This window comes from Gadus chalcogrammus, chromosome 9 (genome assembly GCF_026213295.1).
Source record: "Gadus chalcogrammus isolate NIFS_2021 chromosome 9, NIFS_Gcha_1.0, whole genome shotgun sequence".
NCBI classification, from domain to species: Eukaryota; Metazoa; Chordata; class Actinopteri; order Gadiformes; family Gadidae; genus Gadus; species Gadus chalcogrammus.
The window spans coordinates 17,862,410-17,883,128 of record NC_079420.1 but is presented as its reverse complement, the minus strand read 5'-3'; the positions used below and the strand labels follow the sequence as shown (position 1 = coordinate 17,883,128).

General features: G+C 42.4%; 1 protein-coding gene across 1 annotated transcript; it reads right to left on the bottom strand.

The window, feature by feature from the left end:
- Nucleotides 1–849: 849 nt before the first annotated feature.
- On the bottom strand, nucleotides 850–20,719 carry tmem231 (transmembrane protein 231). Its single transcript, XM_056598132.1, has 7 exons — nucleotides 20,231–20,719; nucleotides 19,906–20,072; nucleotides 19,547–19,675; nucleotides 18,572–18,715; nucleotides 3,406–3,487; nucleotides 2,985–3,090; nucleotides 850–1,246 (listed from the first exon to the last, which is right to left on the bottom strand). Exons 1-7 carry the CDS (start codon nucleotides 20,367–20,369, stop codon nucleotides 1,084–1,086), a joined length of 930 nt encoding a protein of 309 aa, XP_056454107.1. The 5' UTR covers nucleotides 20,370–20,719; the 3' UTR covers nucleotides 850–1,083.

The following is a 20,719-nucleotide window of genomic DNA, read 5'->3' as shown; positions in this document are numbered from 1 at the left end:
TCATTCTATGTCTGGATCGAGTCTTGATGCTGGCGTCCGTTATATAACGGAAAATATATTTTCCGTTATTAAACGGGTAGAGTCTAGCGGTCCTCCAGCGGTCCGAGGGTGGCAAGCCGCCACCCTCGCGCATATTGAATGCGCGAACTAACTCAGTGGTAACAGTAGCGGGCCTCCAGCGGTCCGAAGGTGACATGCCACCGCCTTGACAGTGCAGCTGTACTCGCACACCATCGCGGATTACCTACCAAAATCCGCCGATGGCCCGATGTGTGTTTTGTAACTGTCAGTGGTCCGATGTCGAGCCACAGTTGGCATACCACCGGTGGCTTGCCGTCCTAACGCCACCAGTGGTCCGCTATATACATGCTAGCTGGGCCTGTTCCTGGACATCAAACATTAAAAAAAAAGAACAATCTGATCCGGATTCAACTTTCTCAACTGGGCCCTGGTTCAAAAGGGTAAGCCCAGTCAAGCCAGTGGCGTGGGGTAGAAAACACTGCTACATGTATTTTTCTATAATTTGAGACCCATCACTTTCAAGAGAAAATGCTAATAACCGCATAGAGTGAAAAATGTCTCTTTCTCATGTCTTTCTTGTTAAATTTGAAAACCTTGGTGATGAAGTGGACCAGAATACATTTATTTCTAGAAAAAAGATCACTGGATGGATTGACCCATGGATGGGTGTGTTTTGCCCTTGAGAAACTTTTTAGTTCAGATATCTTTTCATGGAGTAAAGGCTGCAGTAGAAAGGTTTTGTGAAAGTTTAAAGCAGCATTACATTTGGTTTATATAATTGCTCGTAGCTGTCACATAAAATGAACAATCCCAATGTACAAATATAAGAAATTGTATTTATTACGTTGAAATCCATGTTGAAAAACAAACATATACAATTTTGGTCAAGGTGTCACAGTCAAGTGACTCATTTTGTATAGCTGGCGGCTGTTTGCTTGCGTACATGTGCTCATAAAAATAATATTCCCCCAGTGGTCATCACCAGACGCACCGCACCCCGCTCCTCGGCCTAGACTCTGGAGCTATTGAGACCGCTCTGGTGTTCCCATCACCAGCAGGGGCTCACATAGGATGAAGCTTCACCATGGGGACCGGCAGGGAGGGAAGGACCTGGTTCTGGAACACAAAGGTCTGGACGCGAGTGAAGACCCAGAGGAAGACTAGCAGCACGCTCACGTACTGGATCCAGGCCCCCTTGATGGTCTCCCAGAACCCAGGTCGGTAGGTGGAGAGGGAAGAGCGGTTAAGGAGCATTCTGCCTGGGTTAAACATTAATAAACAGCGGGTCATGATGATGGTGGGTTGGAGGTAGAAGCATGACAATGATCTACCTCTGTACATCTCACAACTTGATTTGCATAAGTACAGGGTGCTATCTTCAAAGTCAAGGTCAAGGTGAACTTTATTGTCAGACAGACCGTGCTACAAGTTACATAGAGGACCGAAATTACGTTTCTCCATCCTCCAAATGTGCTATTAAAATATTGACCAAACAACATAAAACATAATAACCTAACCCTGCGTTCACACCAAAAGATGCAAAAAGTTGACGCGCGGCACGATCCCATTCAAAGTGAATGTAGAGACGCGTTGCTGCTTTGCTGCCGCAGCACTTGCTGCCGAGAAAACCGGCAGCAAAATTTGATTTGCGGCGCGTCAAAATCTAATTTATAGCGCAGCCGGGACCGTGCCCGCTGCCGGGCACGGGCGGCGGGCGAGTTCACGTATTTTACGGCGCGTCAAATGCTGCTCGAGTTGAAATATTTCAACTTTTCGGCAGCAAACGTGTGATGACAGCCAATCAGCGTTCAACAGCGTTGCTACTGAGTGACATGCCGTAACAGCCAATCAGTGTTACTCCCTCGGAATGCCCGTCGTTTATGGGTTCATGAGACCATTCGGAGCCTGGAAGGCTGGTGCTGCCTGGCACCCAACTGGGTTTTGTTTGGGGTTGTTATTCTAGCCCTTTAGCACACTCATAGTTTAGTTTAACTGTAAACACAACTACAATACAAAATGCTGATTTGTGGGGTTTTTTGAGTTACAAAATAAATGTAACGGTAGTGAACTCTAGGTCTCTCCAGTAGGAGTAACACTGATTGGCTGTTACGGCATGTCACTCAGTGGCAACGCCTCAGTGGCAATGCTGTTGAACGCTGATTGGCTGTCATCACGCGTTTGCTGCCGAAAAGTTGAAATATTTCAACTCGAGCAGCATTTAACGCGCCGCAAAATATGTGAACGCGCCCGCCGCCCGTGCCCGGCAGCGGGCACGGGCGTGCTGCGCTGCAAATCAGATTTTGCCGCGCCGCAAATCAAATTTTGCTGCCGGTTTTCTCGGCAGCAAGTGCTGCGGCAGCAAAGCAGCAACGCGTCTCTACATTCACTTTGAATGGGATCGTGCTGCGCGGCAACTTTTTGCATCTTTTGGTGTGAACGCAGGTATGCCTCGTTATTGCGACGTTCATGATGTTCAGGCTTTTCCCCATCTATTGAAAGTTAGGCTATTAAACATGTTGCATTCTATACGGCCTGATTATGTCATTATTTAAGCTACATAGCCTAATAAGAAGCGCTAACAAGGATATTTGACTAAACCAACCAAACAGTTGAGGGTTTTTGCCTACCAGCAAAAAGCATCCTCCAACTGCAATCTTTGGTTATTTCTTTATTCATTTAGCTATAATTTAATAGTATTCTTTCTGTTCAAATCTGTTCAGTGTTCCAAATTATTTGTTATTAAATGTTACATTAAGTTAATTGGTATATAAGTGTTGTTTAAATAAAATGCTTTTTAAATTTCAAAAAATCGTGGGATGTATCGAACCGTGGGTCAAAAATTGTGATACAAACCGAATCGTGAGTTTGTGTATCGTTACAGCCCTAATACAAGTATATTTCACGCACTGAAGCAGTATGTGGCTGTGTGTGTGTATATATGATCCATCTTTGTGAAAGGATATCTGATGACTTCCAGAGGGTAGCGTATCTCAGTGCTGAGCTTGAAAGGGGAGCCGGTTGCTCTTCCTACTGTCCATACTGGGCTTGGGCATGAGAAGGTCGTGGTCACTGGGATAAATATGGAGAAAGAAAAAGACACAGGGACTCCACTAAATACACCCCTAATAATATAACAAGCGTATTATCGCATGAAGGCTATTATTGTGCATTATATATGTTTAACTGGATCTGAAAGCATGTGGTACTGGAATTACTCACCTAGCGGCCATCTGGTGTGAAACGCTTCACTGACTTGGGGAACAGAATGTGTTATTTCCCCCATCCATCAGAGCGTTTACAACCAAGATGGCCGCTAGTTGAATAAGGCTAAAGTGGTGTACATATGTGTATCGTGCATTGTTCATACAGCGAGTGGACACTCACGATTACGTTCCTGATAGGCCTTGAGTATATTGACCAGATTGTATGCACTGGCAAATGGACTGGAGCCATCAATCACTGATACCTTGTTGGGAAAGGAAAGAAGAGGAACGGTTAACACAGGGGGGTGAATAAAAGTATGGTATTTAGAATTGTATGTGTTTGAATTTGTGCTCATTCCACAATTCAACTAAGGAGCCTCACTGAACATTTGTTGGTGCTGTCTTTACTAGTGTATTCACTTCAAATGTATTACATTTTTCTATAACATATATTTACAATTTCCCCATACCCACCCGCTTGCTGTTTTCTTGAAATTCTCTAACAGGAGCCTTGTGGGGTAGCCGTGAACCAGATATATTTCGCAAGCTCATGCTTCATTAGCTCTGCAAATAAGATCCTGCCCCCCTCCCATAGAAATAAAGTTGACGCCCTTTGGAGATCAAAAATGAACGGAGAGGTTCCAAACCTATTGCTCTTTGCGATTCATCTGGCGATGCCAGGCTACGAGTGCGGTGTCTACGGCCTCAGTTTAGGGTAGTTAATTAGCTCTCTATAAGCAAGTTCTAGCGTGCTGATCCTTGGCGGGGACCTGTGCTATACTGAGCAGATTTTCTAGTGTTAGATGTTTTGATGTGGTTCAATAGGGTTATATCTTTTCAGTTATGTTTTACTCGATAATAGTGGAGCTCAAACTATGAAGGTGATGAGACTAATTTAGCAGATATGGTTGGTTAATATTGCCAAAAACCATAATGCTATGGTAGTTGGAATAACAATAGTGAAATAATATGCCTGTATAATGATTTATACAATAAGAATATTACAATTGAAATTGCACATAACCTTAAATAAATGGATTGTAAAGTTATATGTAATTGCTTTACAGAACATATACTCTATTTTGGAAAGCTCTATAGGTGATATGTAATTTTTATCGCAATCAAAACAATAACAAAAGATCATGGGAGTAGTTGTCTCCAACACCATTGCTGGTGAAAATCTTTCCGACGTGAATAAGGCATAAATCATATTCACATAATTTTTTCATAGATGTTAAAGGAGACATAGTATGGTGTTTTCCCAACAAGTAAACATATTATTTGAGTTCTAGAAAACTTGTTTTTGAGGCTGTTTGCTGGAAATAGCTTTTAGGAGAAAAAAATCTCACCTACCGCTATTCCCCTCTGTTTCAGTCCCTTCAGAATGCGCTGTTTCTGGTGTTTGTAGCTTTAATGCAAATTAGCTGCTGTCCATTAACTAATGAGCAGTCAGACTAAACCACAGCATGGGGGAGAAGGGATTGTTGCCGTTTGCGGACTCCTGGAGCTCTATGTCTATATTATATAATATAATATAATAATAATAATATTATAGATGGGTATTTATATAATATTATATCTAATATCACGGCCAAAAGCTATGTGCGCCTCGGATGATATTATGAATCATAAAGACTGTGTCTGACGTCTCTGGTACTTCCACAACAAGTAAAGACTCGTAGTGGGGGATATCTCGGCCGTGGTTGAGAGGAATTGGGGGAAAGGAACTTTGGCCTTGACTCTCTGAAGTCCATGAACCGCGACATGGAGGAGAAAGGGATTGTACTCCGGGAGCTGAGCTGACTGCCGCCAAGACCTACCCCCGCCGGACCTACCCCCGCCGGACCTGCCAGTTTCGACGGCAGTTCATCTCCCGGAGTACACAGCCTAACAAACACATTATTGGTTTGTTTGCATTCAGAGACTCTGACCAGCCAAAAGGCAGGCAAAGCAGAGGTTGTCTGAAGAGGTCTGCGACACCATCCTGGCTCACACCAAAGCGAGGTTCTCTTTGTGAGTGCTACCTTAGTACAAGGAAATATGTTTGAAAGGTACTGCCATTCATTTCCTGCTGATGTTCTGAATGCCACTATGAAGGCATATCCCACACTGAACAAGGCAAAGCTCAAGACGGAACTGTCTCTGATCTATGAGAATTCTGAATTCAAGGCTTGCTGTGGTGCACTGGCACTGTACCAGGTTATCATGTGCTACAACCTCCAGTAGACATTCTTGCATTGCAAGTTGTACTATGAACACTTTAAAGGTTTTTGTTTGATTTTTTATCTTCAACTTTACATTTTTCAAGACTTAAATAAAGTCTTTCTTGCTGGTTTGAAATAAACTGTTTCTCTGGTAATTTGCTCAATGGAATAGACTTTATTTAAATACATGTTTGACTTAAAACCTAAATCAATGCCTATGCTGTAGTCTGTGCCTATAATCTGTTATAGTCTGTGTTTCAACTTCACCACGGAATCGCCGAGACGAGGATTGCACATTGTATGATAAAAGGTGGGATACAATATCATAAAAACATACACTAACGTAGTCTAGTAAATACATTAATAATTAATCTAGTACCTTTTTACGATATTGGAATGAGTTTACGGGTATTTATCTAAGTGTAAACTTTGTCAGTTGTAGCTTTGGGTAATCCTGCAGTTGTAGGCGATTAGCAGCACACAAAACGTTCCTGCAAAGCGATGGGTCTGACGATAACTCGGATTTGTTTACACTTTTATTGGTAGGCTACAGCAAGATAAACGTGACACTTTTCGGTCAAAAACTTGACCGTCATACTGGTTTAGGCCCATTATTATCAGCAGGTTAGGTGATATGACCGTCCGTTTGTCTGCATCATTTCGAGTAACTGAATGAGACTTGACACATGTATCGGTGACATCATTAAATCAAACGCCATATGTCCCAGGGCCCTGGCATAATTACATGAAGGGAAAATGTCAGAAAATAATTTCTCCTAAAAATTTGAGCGGAGCGTGGAGCGATTTCGCCGGAGCGGCAGGAAATTTAATGTGAGCGCGGAGCGGTTTTGAGCGGAGCGCCCTGGCACAACGTTGAGCGGCAGAGCGAATGAGCGGACATCCTCCTGAGCGGGGAGCGGGAATTGCGCGGCGCTCCGCTCCGCTCACATGCTCTGTACTACACATAGCCACAAGGGGAGCAAGACCTTACTGAAGGCTGCAATAGATACTTTAGCCACAGAGGGCAGCATCACAGACCAGGCGAGGAAAACCGAGGATTACGTCACACCGGTTCCTCTCCAAGTCTTCCGGTCCTCTGAGTCCATAAGAAAGCCCCCTGGCCATGAAAACAATAGAACTCTCCAGGCAACGATTAGACATACGTGGGTTGATGGCTAGGATCAGCTCTCGCACGTGCTTAGAATACATCTTCAACCTCTCTTTGCTTCAGAGTATCAGTTTACCATACCGAAAATACTTTATACAAATAAAGTCTCTTTAAAGTTATTCCTTTGGATTCGAATACTTTCCCTGAAGAATTACGTAATAATTTAGGTCCTATGTTTCCAGAAGCAAGGTGAGTAGGCTACCGTGTATCACTCTGACACAGCTAACTTTGCACGTAATGCTTACGGATAGATTCATGCTTACACTTACATTTCTAGGGTCCCATAATGGACTTCCATTACAACAATTAAAAATAGAATTATAGGAAATATGTTTTTGAACAACTAACTGCTGTACATGAGTTTGTATTTCTACAATAGAAACAATAGTTCCAGAACCAGATGCAGACACACCCGGAGCCGATAAACTACCTCCGCCGAGCAAGGAGTAACAGTCACATGAGGAGATCAAATAACGGCAGGATTTGAATCGGTTCTGTTTTGCTTGTCCACCATATAAAAATTATGTATATATATTGTTTGAATAAATTACATGTATCATAATCAGCAACACTTCGTTCAGTTTACCAGATAAAGTTAAAAGGAATATATATAGATATGGAAATGTTATTGACAGAGCAAGGAGGGGTAAATGCGATGATAGGCACAACGTGTTGTACTTTATCCCCAATAACACAGCTCCGGATGGGTTGCTGGCATAATTACAATCCCTCAGGCCACCTGTTACTGACACAACGACGACGGAGAACCTGTTTGGAGGCTCCCATGATGTAGAAGTAACCTCTCTGAGTTGAGCCCTTGACAAGGAGGGACGAGTCTTGGGTTCATGAATTACAGGCCCGACGGCGACAAAAAAAAAACAATGACTACGATAATAACAAGCCCAAAACCACCCACATGAACCGGCGCACCAATACACGAAGATCACCTGAACCCCCCAAATCCATGCCCAAACCACCCACATGAACCGGCGCACCAATACACGAAGATCACCTGAACCCCCCAAATCCATGTTAGCTTATCAATCATTTTGAAATTTTAAAATTGTATTATGACCACCAATTTTTACGTTATTTTTGCACCTGTTGAAAATTGTATGACCTTGTAGCACATGACCGAAAGTATTAGCTCAGGATTTCTATGGATAGTTTTGTTTGTGTGCTGTTTGGCCATGTTATTGTATGATAACAAGATTTGTGTTCATTGTTGTATTGTTAAATAATGACCTGTATTTCCAATGAGACCCACAATGTGAATACCGTTTCAGTGTTATGGGGACGCGTAGTGGTTTTTCTCTCTTCAAGAGTTGTTCCCACTCCGGTTGATGGTGTTGATTTTTTCTATTTTGATTATGTTTTCGGTGTGGTAAATGGTGTTTATGATTTAAAATATTATTGTATGGTCATCTAAGATGACCAAGGAGGGATTGTTACGTATTTTAAGAATCTAAGCTACCCACACATAGACCCAATGATGCAGGACCAAACATATTAGCCGTAAATACTACACATAGCCACAAGGGGAGCAAGACCTTACTGAAGGCTGCAATAGATACTTTAGCCACAGAGGGCAGCATCACAGACCAGGCGAGGAAAACCGAGGATTACGTCACACCGGTTCCTCTCCAAGTCTTCCGGTCCTCTGAGTCCATAAGAAAGCCCCCTGGCCATGAAAACAATAGAACTCTCCAGGCAACGATTAGACATACGTGGGTTGATGGCTAGGATCAGCTAGGAGAATACTCTCGCACGTGCTTAGAATACATCTTCAACCTCTCTTTGCTTCAGAGTATCAGTTTACCATACCGAAAATACTTTATACAAATAAAGTCTCTTTAAAGCTATTCCTTTGGATTCGAATACTTTCCCTGAAGAATTACGTAATAATTCTCATAACTACTCCTATGACAACAGCTGAAGCTGAGAGATGTTTATCAACTTTGAAAAGAATTAAGACATTCCAGCGAAATTCAATGGGCCAGGAACGTCTGAGTGCACTGGCCATGCTCTCCATGGAGAGGGAACTAGTCCTCAACATGCGTGATTTCAATGGGAAAGTCATTGACCGCTTTGCTGCACTGAAAGAGAGACGAGCAAAGCTTCAGTACAAGTAATGTAGTCTCTCTCTCTCTCTCTCTCTGTCTCTCTGTCTCTCCGTCACCACTACAGTGGACAGCGCTGTTGTAAAGTATGGCTTTCAAGAAAGCCTTAAAAGTTAATTGTAGGAACTTTATTGACATTAAAGAACTATAGCTGCAATCGTGATGCAGGCTGGTTATTGCATCCAATAACCAAGATCAACAAAAAGCTATTTCTATTGTGTGACGGCCACAGGGTTGACTTTGTGTTGTGGTGTTGCTTCTGGTGTGTTCTGACCTGCAGGGAGCTGGTTGGTGGAGCCACATCAACTAACGAGATGCAGCTCACCTGAGCAGGCTGGGCTCAGGAGCCTATAAAGCAGCCCTGATCAAGTAACTCTTCCCTCTCCCTGGCCTGCAGTCTGATCCTTAGTTTCCTTGATGTTTGGTTGCTCACGGTATTCTTTAATAAATATGTTATGTTCATAAAAGACAATGTGTGGCCTCCCCTTCAATGGTACAACAGTTGAGCCAGGTTGTAACATATGGGGGCTCGTCCGACCAATTTGGTGAGTTTTTCAATGATGGTAAAACTTTCGGTAGTTAAACTGGTACTTGCTTCATTTAGCTTATTCTATAGGCATTATGAGGAAGGAGTTAGGGTTTAACCTTGCATAATGGAGGTAATCGGTCTGGGCAATAATTGACAGGACTTATTTAAACCCTGGCGTTTCCCCTTTGGGTTGCGTGAATTATTTTTGTTTTGTTTTTTTAATCCTTTTGGTAGTGCCCTTCAATGGTACAACCGTTGAGCCAGGTTGTAACAATTGTTACACCAAACATACCTCCAGGGGAATTATGTTAAAACAGGATAACATTAATGTCTCAGTGAATGAATCTAATGAATTGAACACCATCGTTTTTGAGTAACGTGATTGGCTCCTGCAATCTGCAAAATTTCAAGTAGATCAGCCGATCACCGTTCACGTGTTTTGGGCGTAAATTAAACTATGCAACTCCAACATATATATATATGTATACATTTTTTAATATTAATTTATCGGCCATTATAAATGCCGATACCGAATAGTTTGAAAAATGCCTAATATCGGCCGATAATATCGCCGATATATCGGTCGGGCTCTAGTATTTTGCATGGATTGATTTGTTTTAATATGTAAGTAGCTGGTGTTTAAACAAACTACTGTCGCCAATAACAATTTCAACAATTTAAATATTTACCACTGGAGCAATATTAAAAAGCGGAAGCGGAGGCGCTTCCACACTAGCCAGTCCAAACTGAACGCTACAAACGCTGTAGCCTTGCTAGATGCTGCAGCCTAAGTCTTAAGTATTTGCTGGAATTTGCTGCAGCCTAAGTCTTTACTGGAATTTGGTTTCCTGTGTTTCCTTGGAAGAAAGGGGGTAAAGAGGATATGGCAGGCGACCAAATTAAACGTTACCTTGAATTAACCTATTGATTTCTCTGGGTTTCAGCATTGTTGGAAAATTATAAAAAAAAATATTAATACACAACTCGGCAAAAATAAATAAAATAGGTCTAGTCTTTTTTGGATATTTGAATGCGGAATGTTACTTATTATGCTGTGGAGTGTGAGTGCTTGATGATTGTTTGAGCAGCACCAGCTCACCAGAGTCAGACTGATTGGACTCTAGGGCATGTTGCGTATTAATCAATGCGTACGGGTTAAACCAGCCATCCCCCCCACACACTCGGGGGACCTGCTACATGGCAGAATGTAATGCTGAGTGTTTTTCTACCGACTAGTGCCTCACCGATTCTAAATCGTAAACATGTTCAATAATTACGATCTCATATCCTTTAGTATGGGGGGAACCATGACGACAGCTGGGGATGCAGGCAATTGTTTGTCACGTAGGAAGCAAGCCAACAAGGAGCAAGTTATCATAACGGAAGCCATGGTAGCATAAGCAAAAGTTGGTAGGAGAAACAGCTTGTTGAGTTAAAACCTTTCCGTGTTAGTGTGTGGTGCACTTTGTTGGCAAAATAGTCAAATGTATCTAAAACTATCATAAGGTGTGTTGCCTTTCATGTTTTTGAAATTGAAAAACTAGACTAGTCTATCTAGTGTGTACCCAGCATAACACCTGCTCTTTCAATAATTGATCCATCAAATCTGCAATAAACCGCTTTAAACGCCCCAGGACAGTGACGGGGACACTGTGCTGTGGAAGGTGCCGACCTTCGGAGGAGACGTAAAACCAAGGTCCTGACTCACTGAGGTCATAAAAGATCCCAGGGCACTTATCGCAAATTCATCTGGCCCCCTAATCATCCTCTTGTATTATTGGCTGATTCAATTAATTCCCTCATTCTCCACCTCAAGCTGCTGTGTGGTGAGCGTTCTGTGCCGATTGGCTGCTGTGCATTCCCCATGTGGGTGCTTCACATTGGTGGTGGTTAGTGAGGTCCCCCCCTTCACGGTAAAGCGTCTTGAAGGTATAGAAAAGCGCTATATAAATTCAATCAATTATTATGATTAAAAATCCTAATCCTGTGTCCTGGTTTTGGAGAGGCCCAGCTAGATGGAGTGTGGCAGTCACCTCTAATATAAGTACTGTAATAAAGTTAAATTGGCTCCCAGGACCAATGGTTTGTTGAGTAAAATTTGGGGAAACAAATCCCGTTTTCCCTTTCATAATGCAACAGCAGGATAGTCTGCTTCTATATACACAAGATCCATTCTACTCTTTGCGGAGTGATTATAGAAAAACCTGATGAAAAGTTGGTTCAGGCTGGGCCAATGAATGCCAGTGTACCAAGTGTGTTCTACAGGCTTTCTGTTAGTTGGCATTTAGCGGGATTGGCTGACTAGAATCTCAATTAGCCGCTAATATAAATCTTGACAGACATCTTGGTTGCTTAATTGAAAAGATATAATAAAGCTATTAAATAAAACAAAATAAAATACAAAAATGTTCATCAAATTACTTTTTCAAGTTTTCTGTGAGCTTACATTGACAAGCGAATAGTCAGTGAATATGCATTATGCGTGGCAGACTGAATGTATTGCCTACTTGTGTCCTGGTGCGACACACAACAATCACACAAAGCCATTCTTTCGTTCTAAATCAAACCCTGGAGTGTAGGGAAGGTCTTGGGAGGTTTTAATCCATTGGACCTCTGGTGCAGACCAAACAAACACACTGGGTTGCACATAAGAACGGGAGTCTCTCTCCGCTTCCAAGTGAACTCCTGTTCTGTCTGCTTTAGGTGTGAATGTGATCAGTACCAACATTACAAACCTTATGAGAAAACCATGCTTTGGTGTCTATTTATGTACACCTTTGCATCAGACGTGAATAATAAAAATATTAAGCCAGGTAGGGTATATGTGAACTTTTCCTACATTAAATGAGTGCTGTAAGACATGGTGAAATCCATAGGTGAAACAACACAGCTTTGAATAGTGGTTATCTCAGCCAGGGCTGGCGTTAGAGACGTTGGAGTTCACGACTAGTAAGTCCCTTGTTCTTTGCAAGAGCAAATACTTGTGCTTCACGCATTCAAAGCAATGCTAATTGAAAATTCGCTTCGCTTTTGGTGAGAACACCTAATATGGAAAGCCATTAGAGAAAATAACTTCTTCGAAATATTGTGTTACCACGACCGAGTTCTGCGTGTTAGCATGGACGGTTTAACAGAACAACAATTTATACATTACCGTGTATTTTCTCGTTGTGGCCCAGGAGGGACCTTGAAACAAGGCAGTCATACATATTCAAGATGAGGTTCTGTCAATGAGGTCGAACAAGGAACGCAAGGGAGAACGTTGTGCATCAACTACTGACTCTGCACTTAATAAGCTGATTTGGGCATCTACAAACAAAAATATGTTGCATTAACAATTCAAATTATGACATGTTTAACACAACCAAAATCAACATGTTAACAAGCACAATTCGGTTGGGTTAAGGCAACATTTCTAAAACATTATTTGCAATTATAGCTTTGGCTAGCCATTCACTGAACGCAGTAGATTTGGAGGCTATGGCTATGCGTTGTTAAGATGGGTTATCAAGCTGTGCTGTGTAACGCTCCAAGGGCGTGATGAATGAGACACCTTGAAGCCGGGCGGAACCATGACGCTGTGTGCACATAATTGAATTCAGCTCGGCACTTATCATTTGCTAGCCTTTGTCCTCAATCATCGAGGCCCGTCTCGTGAAGTGCAGTCACTTCCAGTGCCTGCAGACACCATGGCTGCTGGGACAATGGCTAAGGTTGTCATGTAAATAACTGTTTTTATAAGTCCCTATCAGTGTTGGGGTAGTTACTCAAAAAAGTAATTAGTTACTTATTACTAGTTACTTCTGTAAATTGTAATGAGATTACTTAACTAGTTACTGCATTTGAAAAGTAACTTCACGACTTATTACATTACTTTCCCGCTTCTGTAGATACATGGACAAACATCGTAGCCCTATCATCACTTTGTGTTTATTGTATTTTTTGGCTTAATTTACATTAACATAACAGGTTAAGAGTCATTGTGATGGTTCTATAACACTTTATGCAGTCCCTCCAGAAAATGTGGCGTTTTTTTGTGATTTATGCGGCCAAAAATCCTTGATTATGCGGCACGTTTTCTTAAAAAATGCTATGAAATATGCAGCATATTTATGCAATTTTATGCGATGAAATTGCGGGAACTTGCAAAAAAATGCGGGAACTTGACTCCCCCAACACCCTGTTCTCACTAGGCTACTACTTTAATGTAAAGATTCATTACTTATTACTTTCTATGATAAACAAGCATACTACATCACAGAAAGTGCTGGGAATATTTACAATTTACAATTTGACCTGACGAGCTGGCTGTCGCCTTGCATGGTTGACTTTGCCGCCGGTGTGTCAATGTGTGTATTAAACGATGTAAGTCGCTTTGGATAAAAGCGTCTGCTAATTGCCCTAATTGTAAATTGGAATATTTAAGTTCTCATCTTGTTTTATTTGAGACCTTAAAACATGGCTCAAACTTACAAAACATTGAGTACAACTTCTGTAGCTTTACAAAAAGAATCTGCTACAACTTAAATAAATAAAATGCATATGCAAGTTTCTGCCGGCGACCCGCCACCCACTCTCGCGGGTGTCTCGGGTCTCACGAAGCACCGAATTGCTTTACGGCACTACAGACCCACAAACCCGGAACCGGCGAAGTAGCGAAGGGATTGTTAGATTCATCATGGATCAACCGACTTAAAAGAGACAGAGAAACCCAATGTCGGAGAGAGAAAAGGGAGACTGACCGACAGAGAGGCCAGACACGAGTAAACGTTGGGCGAGCTTCTCAGGAATAGAGTGAACTGAAAGAAAAAGAAGACTGCAAATCGGATGCCGACTTGCCATGGCCGTGTTGCTCTTGTAATTGCAAGTACCCTTGGGTGAACATTGTACCCTTTGTATTGTGGCTTCTTGATGTTGATAGTCTCTGTAAAAATGTGTTTGCTCGACCGTTTTGTTGCGAGCCCTGTATGTTTCTAGCTTGCTTGCTGGGGTGTTAGCTTACTCGCTACCAAACACGTTTGTTTTCATGGTTGTTTTGCTGTTCGTCTGCTCGTCCCCCAGACACAGGCTAAATCCCAGAATACAGATTCTTGTTCTAGATCACTAAACCGCTATTCGAATGCCTCAGATTTTTCTAAGAGTGAATAGCCTATATCATGTGACATGTCCGGCTGGCCATATAATGCAGTACCCTGCACGAGAGCTGCTAGTTAGCACATATTCGTCTGTAACAGATATGTGAACCTCCATTATAGCTTTAGCCATGTTATACCTTTGGTTTAGTTCCCCACTTGTAAATATGTTTGTAAAAAGATTGCTTTGTATTTTGGCAAACAGAATTGTTATGAGGCGTGAGGCTTGATGACACAAGACGGCTCGGCCTGCCTGCCCCAGTACAGCCACCACCCACATCCGAACTTGTGCGGGTACAAGTGTCACGAGGAAATCAAGAGAACCCTCAAGAAGATCTTACACAATAGACTGAGGCAAAAAACAAATCTTGAAGGACTATCACTTGCATTTCTTTCAATATCCAAAATAAATATTTTTCTCACCAAAGTGTGTATTATTGAACAAATGAAAGAGTGCTGCCAAAATCTGTTATTAAAAAAAATGGAAACATTTTAAAACCATATACAATTATATTTATTGACAAGGTTTATTTGCGGGCATTTACACGTAACCGTAAATGTGTCCCTAGTAGGGTTGCCGCGGTATACGGTATTACCGGTGTTTTTTTTTTTTTTGTTGTTTTTTGTAATAAAAAACAAATTCAGTAAAAATGAATAACATAATTATAATTAAGAAAATTAAAATGTGTAGAATAGGCCACAGTTCTGCTCTGTGCGGGAGAATTGGCGCGCCGAGAATTGACACACTTCCTTACAAGACCGGTAACCATAGCAACGCCGGTAAACAAACCCTGCAAAGCCCAATCCCTACGTGAGCTCCCCACGCTACGGCCATCCGGAGGCGCACAGAGCTTTTGGACGTGACATTATGATATATAAAATAATATTACACTATTATATATAGAACGTTATAAGACGCCGAGAATTGGCGCGCTGCCAGCCGCTGTCACCGAGTGTGAGAGGAGAGTTGACGGAGAAGATGGCGGTTGACCTATAGTTTCAAAGTTAATACAGTTTATACCGGTAATACCGGTGTTGACACGAGCGTATTACTCGGTGTGAAAATGTCCACACCGCGGCAACCCTAGTCCCTAATCTTCCAGACACAGTATCTGCCTATGACAATTCTCCTGCAGGGACTAGCGACGGCATACCGTCTCAATCTCTGAATCTATTTCCCTGTAATTCTGTACATAAGTGACGTACTTGAGCAGATACATAAATGTACGATTGCTGCGCAAATTGTTCATGCGCAAAGAAGTTGCCAAAGTTGCATAGTTCCCCTTTAAAGTATTGCTGTCGATCCAGTGCACCTTAATTCCTAAGTAACTTTTGATGCTGGCGGATCAAGGTGGAGACATGATTCAGGAATGACTCAAATTATTTTGAGCTCCGATTCCATATCGGTATAACACTTGTTCAGGTAGGCTAATGGGAAAATGTTTTCCTGTCGGATTTTGGCTTACGAGTCCGGGTATTTTATCTAGTATTTTTCTAAATCTAGGCGATACAATAGTCGACAGGGGAAGCATGTCTTCTACAATGAACCCTGCAACCAGCCTGTCTTTCTGTGCCACCTGCTTCTGCTTTCCATCACTTGAACACTCCTTCGCACAAGCAGCTACGTCACTCAAATCGATGGCAACGTGCCGAGACAAGCAGGCGCTGCAGACACACAGGCAGCACGCATGCACGCACCACAACAGAACAGAACTTTACCCGCAGGCAAACACGGCATGGGTAATGCAGGAAAACGCGTTACTATAGTCTAGTAAAGTAGTGTACTTACCGATATTTTAAATGTAATGCGTTACTTTACTTCGTTTCCCAAAAAAGCAATATCGTTACTGTAACGCGTAATAAAGTAACGCGTTACCCCCAACACTGGTCGCTATCTATTGCCGAATGAGGTAACTCAACGGTGATTGAGCCTCTGGTATGCAAGTTAATTTGTGCCATTGGATTTTGAAAATAAAAAAGCCATTTGAATTCTAAGCACTGAATATTTATGCATTGAAATAATTTATCTGATTTTTTTGCCTCTGAATTTAAAGTGTAATTCCGGCGCAAATTGAACCGAGGATCTTTGTTTTGGCATGAAAACCCATCAAATAAGCCTTCCAGATACCTTTTTAATAGAAAATCGAGTATTATAGTTTGCCGGGCGCAATGTTTGGCACCCATGTTGTTGGCTTGGGGCATTGAGTTTTGCTTCATTTTTTAACCACTAATATTGTTAAAAATATCACCAAACCTCTGCAGTAGCATGACTAGGGTCCCTACACATAAAACGAAGCACAAACAACTTAGGGTGCACTCACACTAGGGCTGTCAAAATTGCTCAAAAATGACATTCGAATGTTCGTTTGGAAAGAAATCACGAATTCGAACTATTCGAATATCTGGTTGCCTATTTTACGCAGTTGCCGTCAATATGTCAATAATGCGACAAAACCATGGTTCAAATTAGTGGGATATATATATATCCTATATATAGGGCGGCGGCTTCCTGCTGGGCATTTCCTTACTTTAAAACGAGGGACATCGCGAACAGACGGAGGCTCATTCACAAAGCAGTTAGGCGCTTGTACCGCGGGAGTGTTTTTTCACATTCGAATATTATGAGGGACATCGCGAACAGACAGAGGCTCACTCACAAAGCAGATAGGCGCTTGTGTAACCGAGCGTTGGCACTTAGATATTTATATGACAAGAATGACACAAGCGTGGAAGGGAAAATAGTCTCGTTTACTTAGTACCTATCAGAAGTCACCCAGTCACAGCGTGAGAGCTGGAATACCTATATCCAAGTACGGAAACCCCGAGGGGATAAAATACATTCGCTCTTCACAATACTAGTCTGTTACACTTGTACCGCGGGAGTGTTTTTTCACATTCGAATATTATGAGGGACATCGCGAACAGACAGAGGCTCATTCACAAAGCAGATAGAGGCGCTTGTACCGCGGGAGTGTTTTTTCACATTCGAATATTAATTTTCACGTTCGAATTCGCGTTTTTGGATACATTTCGAACGAATATTCGAACTTCGAATATTCGTTGACAGCCCTAACTCACACTAGGCCATCTGGCCGTGGCCGTTTTCACACCTAACCGTGCTCAACTGGCCCCATTGTTCTCTGGCCTGCACTCACACTAGGCCATCTGGCCGTGGCCGTTGGCCGTCTCAACTGTGGCCTGGCCACGGTAGGCTCTTGTACATAAGTCATTAGGGGTGCAACGGATCAAAAAACTCACGGTTCGGATCGTTCCGCGGATCAGAGTCACGGATCGGATCATTTTTCGGATCAGCAAAAAAAATAAAAAAATAGCGTTTGTGATTGCTTTATTGTGATTGCGGTCTGATTGTGGAAGAAGGGGCTGCTTAAATGCCGCGGTGATGAGCGGTTGTTGAGCCGCTTTCGGTTTCACTCCTGTCAGTGAAACACCGGGGTGATGTCGCTGTAAATGCGTGGCCATGCTCGATGTGTTTTTCTTTATGTTAGCAATCGCTATGTCAGCTACGTGTTACGTCTGTGTGGTAACCTAGGCGACCGGTTTGTGTGGCAGCGCGAGTATATGGAAACAGACGTAGCACTGGAGGCAGCAGTTATCGTTACAGTAGTCACCGAAGTCTAGCCTACTTTTATTTTCCATGCCCACTGTTCTTCATGTTGTACGCTGAGGACAATAAATCACAACGAGCCATAGGACTGTTTGCTTATTGAAAAGGGAACTGTTGCAGACTTTTACCCAGAGCGTGTTAAGTAGCTCTGTCCCTGGAACTAGCAGGAATGGTTACGGCTGTGTGTGGACTGAACATGCGCAATTTTTTTTTTTTTTCATAAATCAATCCGCGGATCATGCGTGTGCCGAACCGAAATAGATGATCCGAACGGATCACGGATCAATGATGATCCGTTGCACCCCTATAAGTCATCACGTCGTAACACGTCATCACGTCGTAACACGTCATCACCAAGCATCGCTGCATGGACCATAATAAAGTCTGCCGACAGTCAGAGTTTTAAGAACAATGGACAATTGGCTCCTGCAATCTGCAAAATTTCAAGTAGATCGGCCGATCACTTTCACGTGTTTAGGGCGTAAATCAGCCGATAATGATCGGTGCCAGATCAATCAGTGCATCACTAAAAATGACCATTTAAAAAGAGGGGGGAGGGTTGAGCTCACGTTGTAAACGTTGTAGAGGCCGCGGTGAGGCAGCGGGACTCTCTGCTGTAACCTCAGGTCTCCGGCGACAAACAGCTGGGCTCCAGGAACCGGAGAGGAGTGCTGGATGTAGGCCAGGCTTTGCATCACCACAGTGGACATCCTCTGAATGAAGAAAAAACGGAAAATCACACTATTATCTCCTCGAAGCAGAACCATAGCAGAATGAGGCTTTGGTTTAATTTGGGCTTGACTAAAATGGACAAGTGTGATACTATGAAGGAATATGTTAACACAATAAAGTTGTTTGCTTAGCATATTACATTGCAAATGTTGTGGAACTTGTTTGCAATGACCGAATAAAGATAAAGATTAAGACGTTTATTTATAACGTTAACAACGTAATACAAAAGCTGCATTGGTCTGCAGAACACCTGCCTTAGAGTTTTGACCAACAGTTTTTTCTTGTTTCTGTGATACCTCCAATAAAGTCAACGTCAATTTTGTTATCAAACAATGAGCATACATGGCTCGCCAACAACCAGCTATTGTATTTGTTATTTGTTACTTGATACATGACACTCTGGGATTTGTGTCATGTATCATCATCTAATCTATGAAGGCCATTGTCTGAACATTTTCCAAGTTAGACACCTTCATGCATTGCCCTTCAGATGTCTAATTATTTAAACCCTGAGGACAACTTTACAGACTCTATATGCCAAGGGCGTGGTCAGTCCCTGAACACACTTTAAACATGTTTTGTCGATCTGAACAAACCCGGAATCTCTCCGGCCGATACTGCCTTGTGTCAACTTGGATCCAAGGCCTGAATATGAGTACATACTGGCAGCACAGAACATCGGATTTCCTCTCTAAGAAGCAAGGCTCACTTCAGAAGACTGTGTTTTTCCACGAATATAACATTCATTAAGCATAAGGCAAGATATTAATTATTATTATTCTGAGGGAATAGCAGGTGGAAGACAGACGTACAAAGAGCTGGTAGCTGAATGTGAGGAGCAGCTGCACGCTGTACACCTCCTCCTCGGGCTTGAGAGGGAGCTGCACTTCCAAGATTAGACGGTCCAACTTGCCATCCTGGTTCTGGTCCTGCTCCTGAACCTGGTCCACACACACACACACACACACACACACACACACACACACACACACACACACACACACACACACACACACACACACACACACACACACACACACACACACACACACACACACACACACACACACACACACACACAAGATGCCCGATTTATATGACAATCTTAGAAGTTTCACATAATCGTTCAACTGAAGCCATTTATTTACTGACCAGATCCTGACTAACTTACTGATATTGTAGGAATACGGAGGTTGGGCCCAAGCATGTTGTTAAAATTGGAAAAAGTACTCCAGGCTACATAGTCTCCCTTGGTGTTGGTCGATGCAACAAAAAGAGTTTGATACTGGAACCTCACAACAGGCTGCTCCTCATAGGAGCTCCTCTTGATCCAGAAACCTAAAACAAAGCAGCTTTAAACAGCGAAAATGTCCGAGTCATACGTGCATTTATTAACAGCCTTATATGCAAAGAATACAAAGCACTTCAACACGTCAAAGGTAACGGCCGATGTGGTACTTTCAGCGAGTAGGAGGTTTGACAGTCATTATCATTACCTTGGCTTCTGTAAGCAACCAGTAGAGGTGAAATGTATGTAAGACACAAAACAACAACCAGAAACAACGTTGCCTTCGTGCAAACGCTGGTTTTGTACCGAATCAAAGCCGGATGAGAATAGACTTCATAGAAAGCCATAACAACATAAAACGACTGCAGAGTACCATTAAACAATCAGATAGCACGAATGCTAACTCGGTACTCTTTCATATTAGCAGCGTAGTTAAAGAAAGCACGGTTTACAAACGGAAAAATTAACACAGCGAATAAAGTACAACTAAATAAAGTTTATCCATATTCAGCTAGGTAAATAGCTAGGACAACTTATTTTGCAAGTATATAAGCTAAGCTAGGTTGCTCAAATACGATGCTCCATGCTTAAGCTACTTCCCGTCCTTCTGCTTAGCGTCTCAAGTGGTTGCCATGGTAGTCGCTGGTCTCTTGGCAACAACCGCAACCAAGGACATGACACAGTCCCCCCCCCTTCC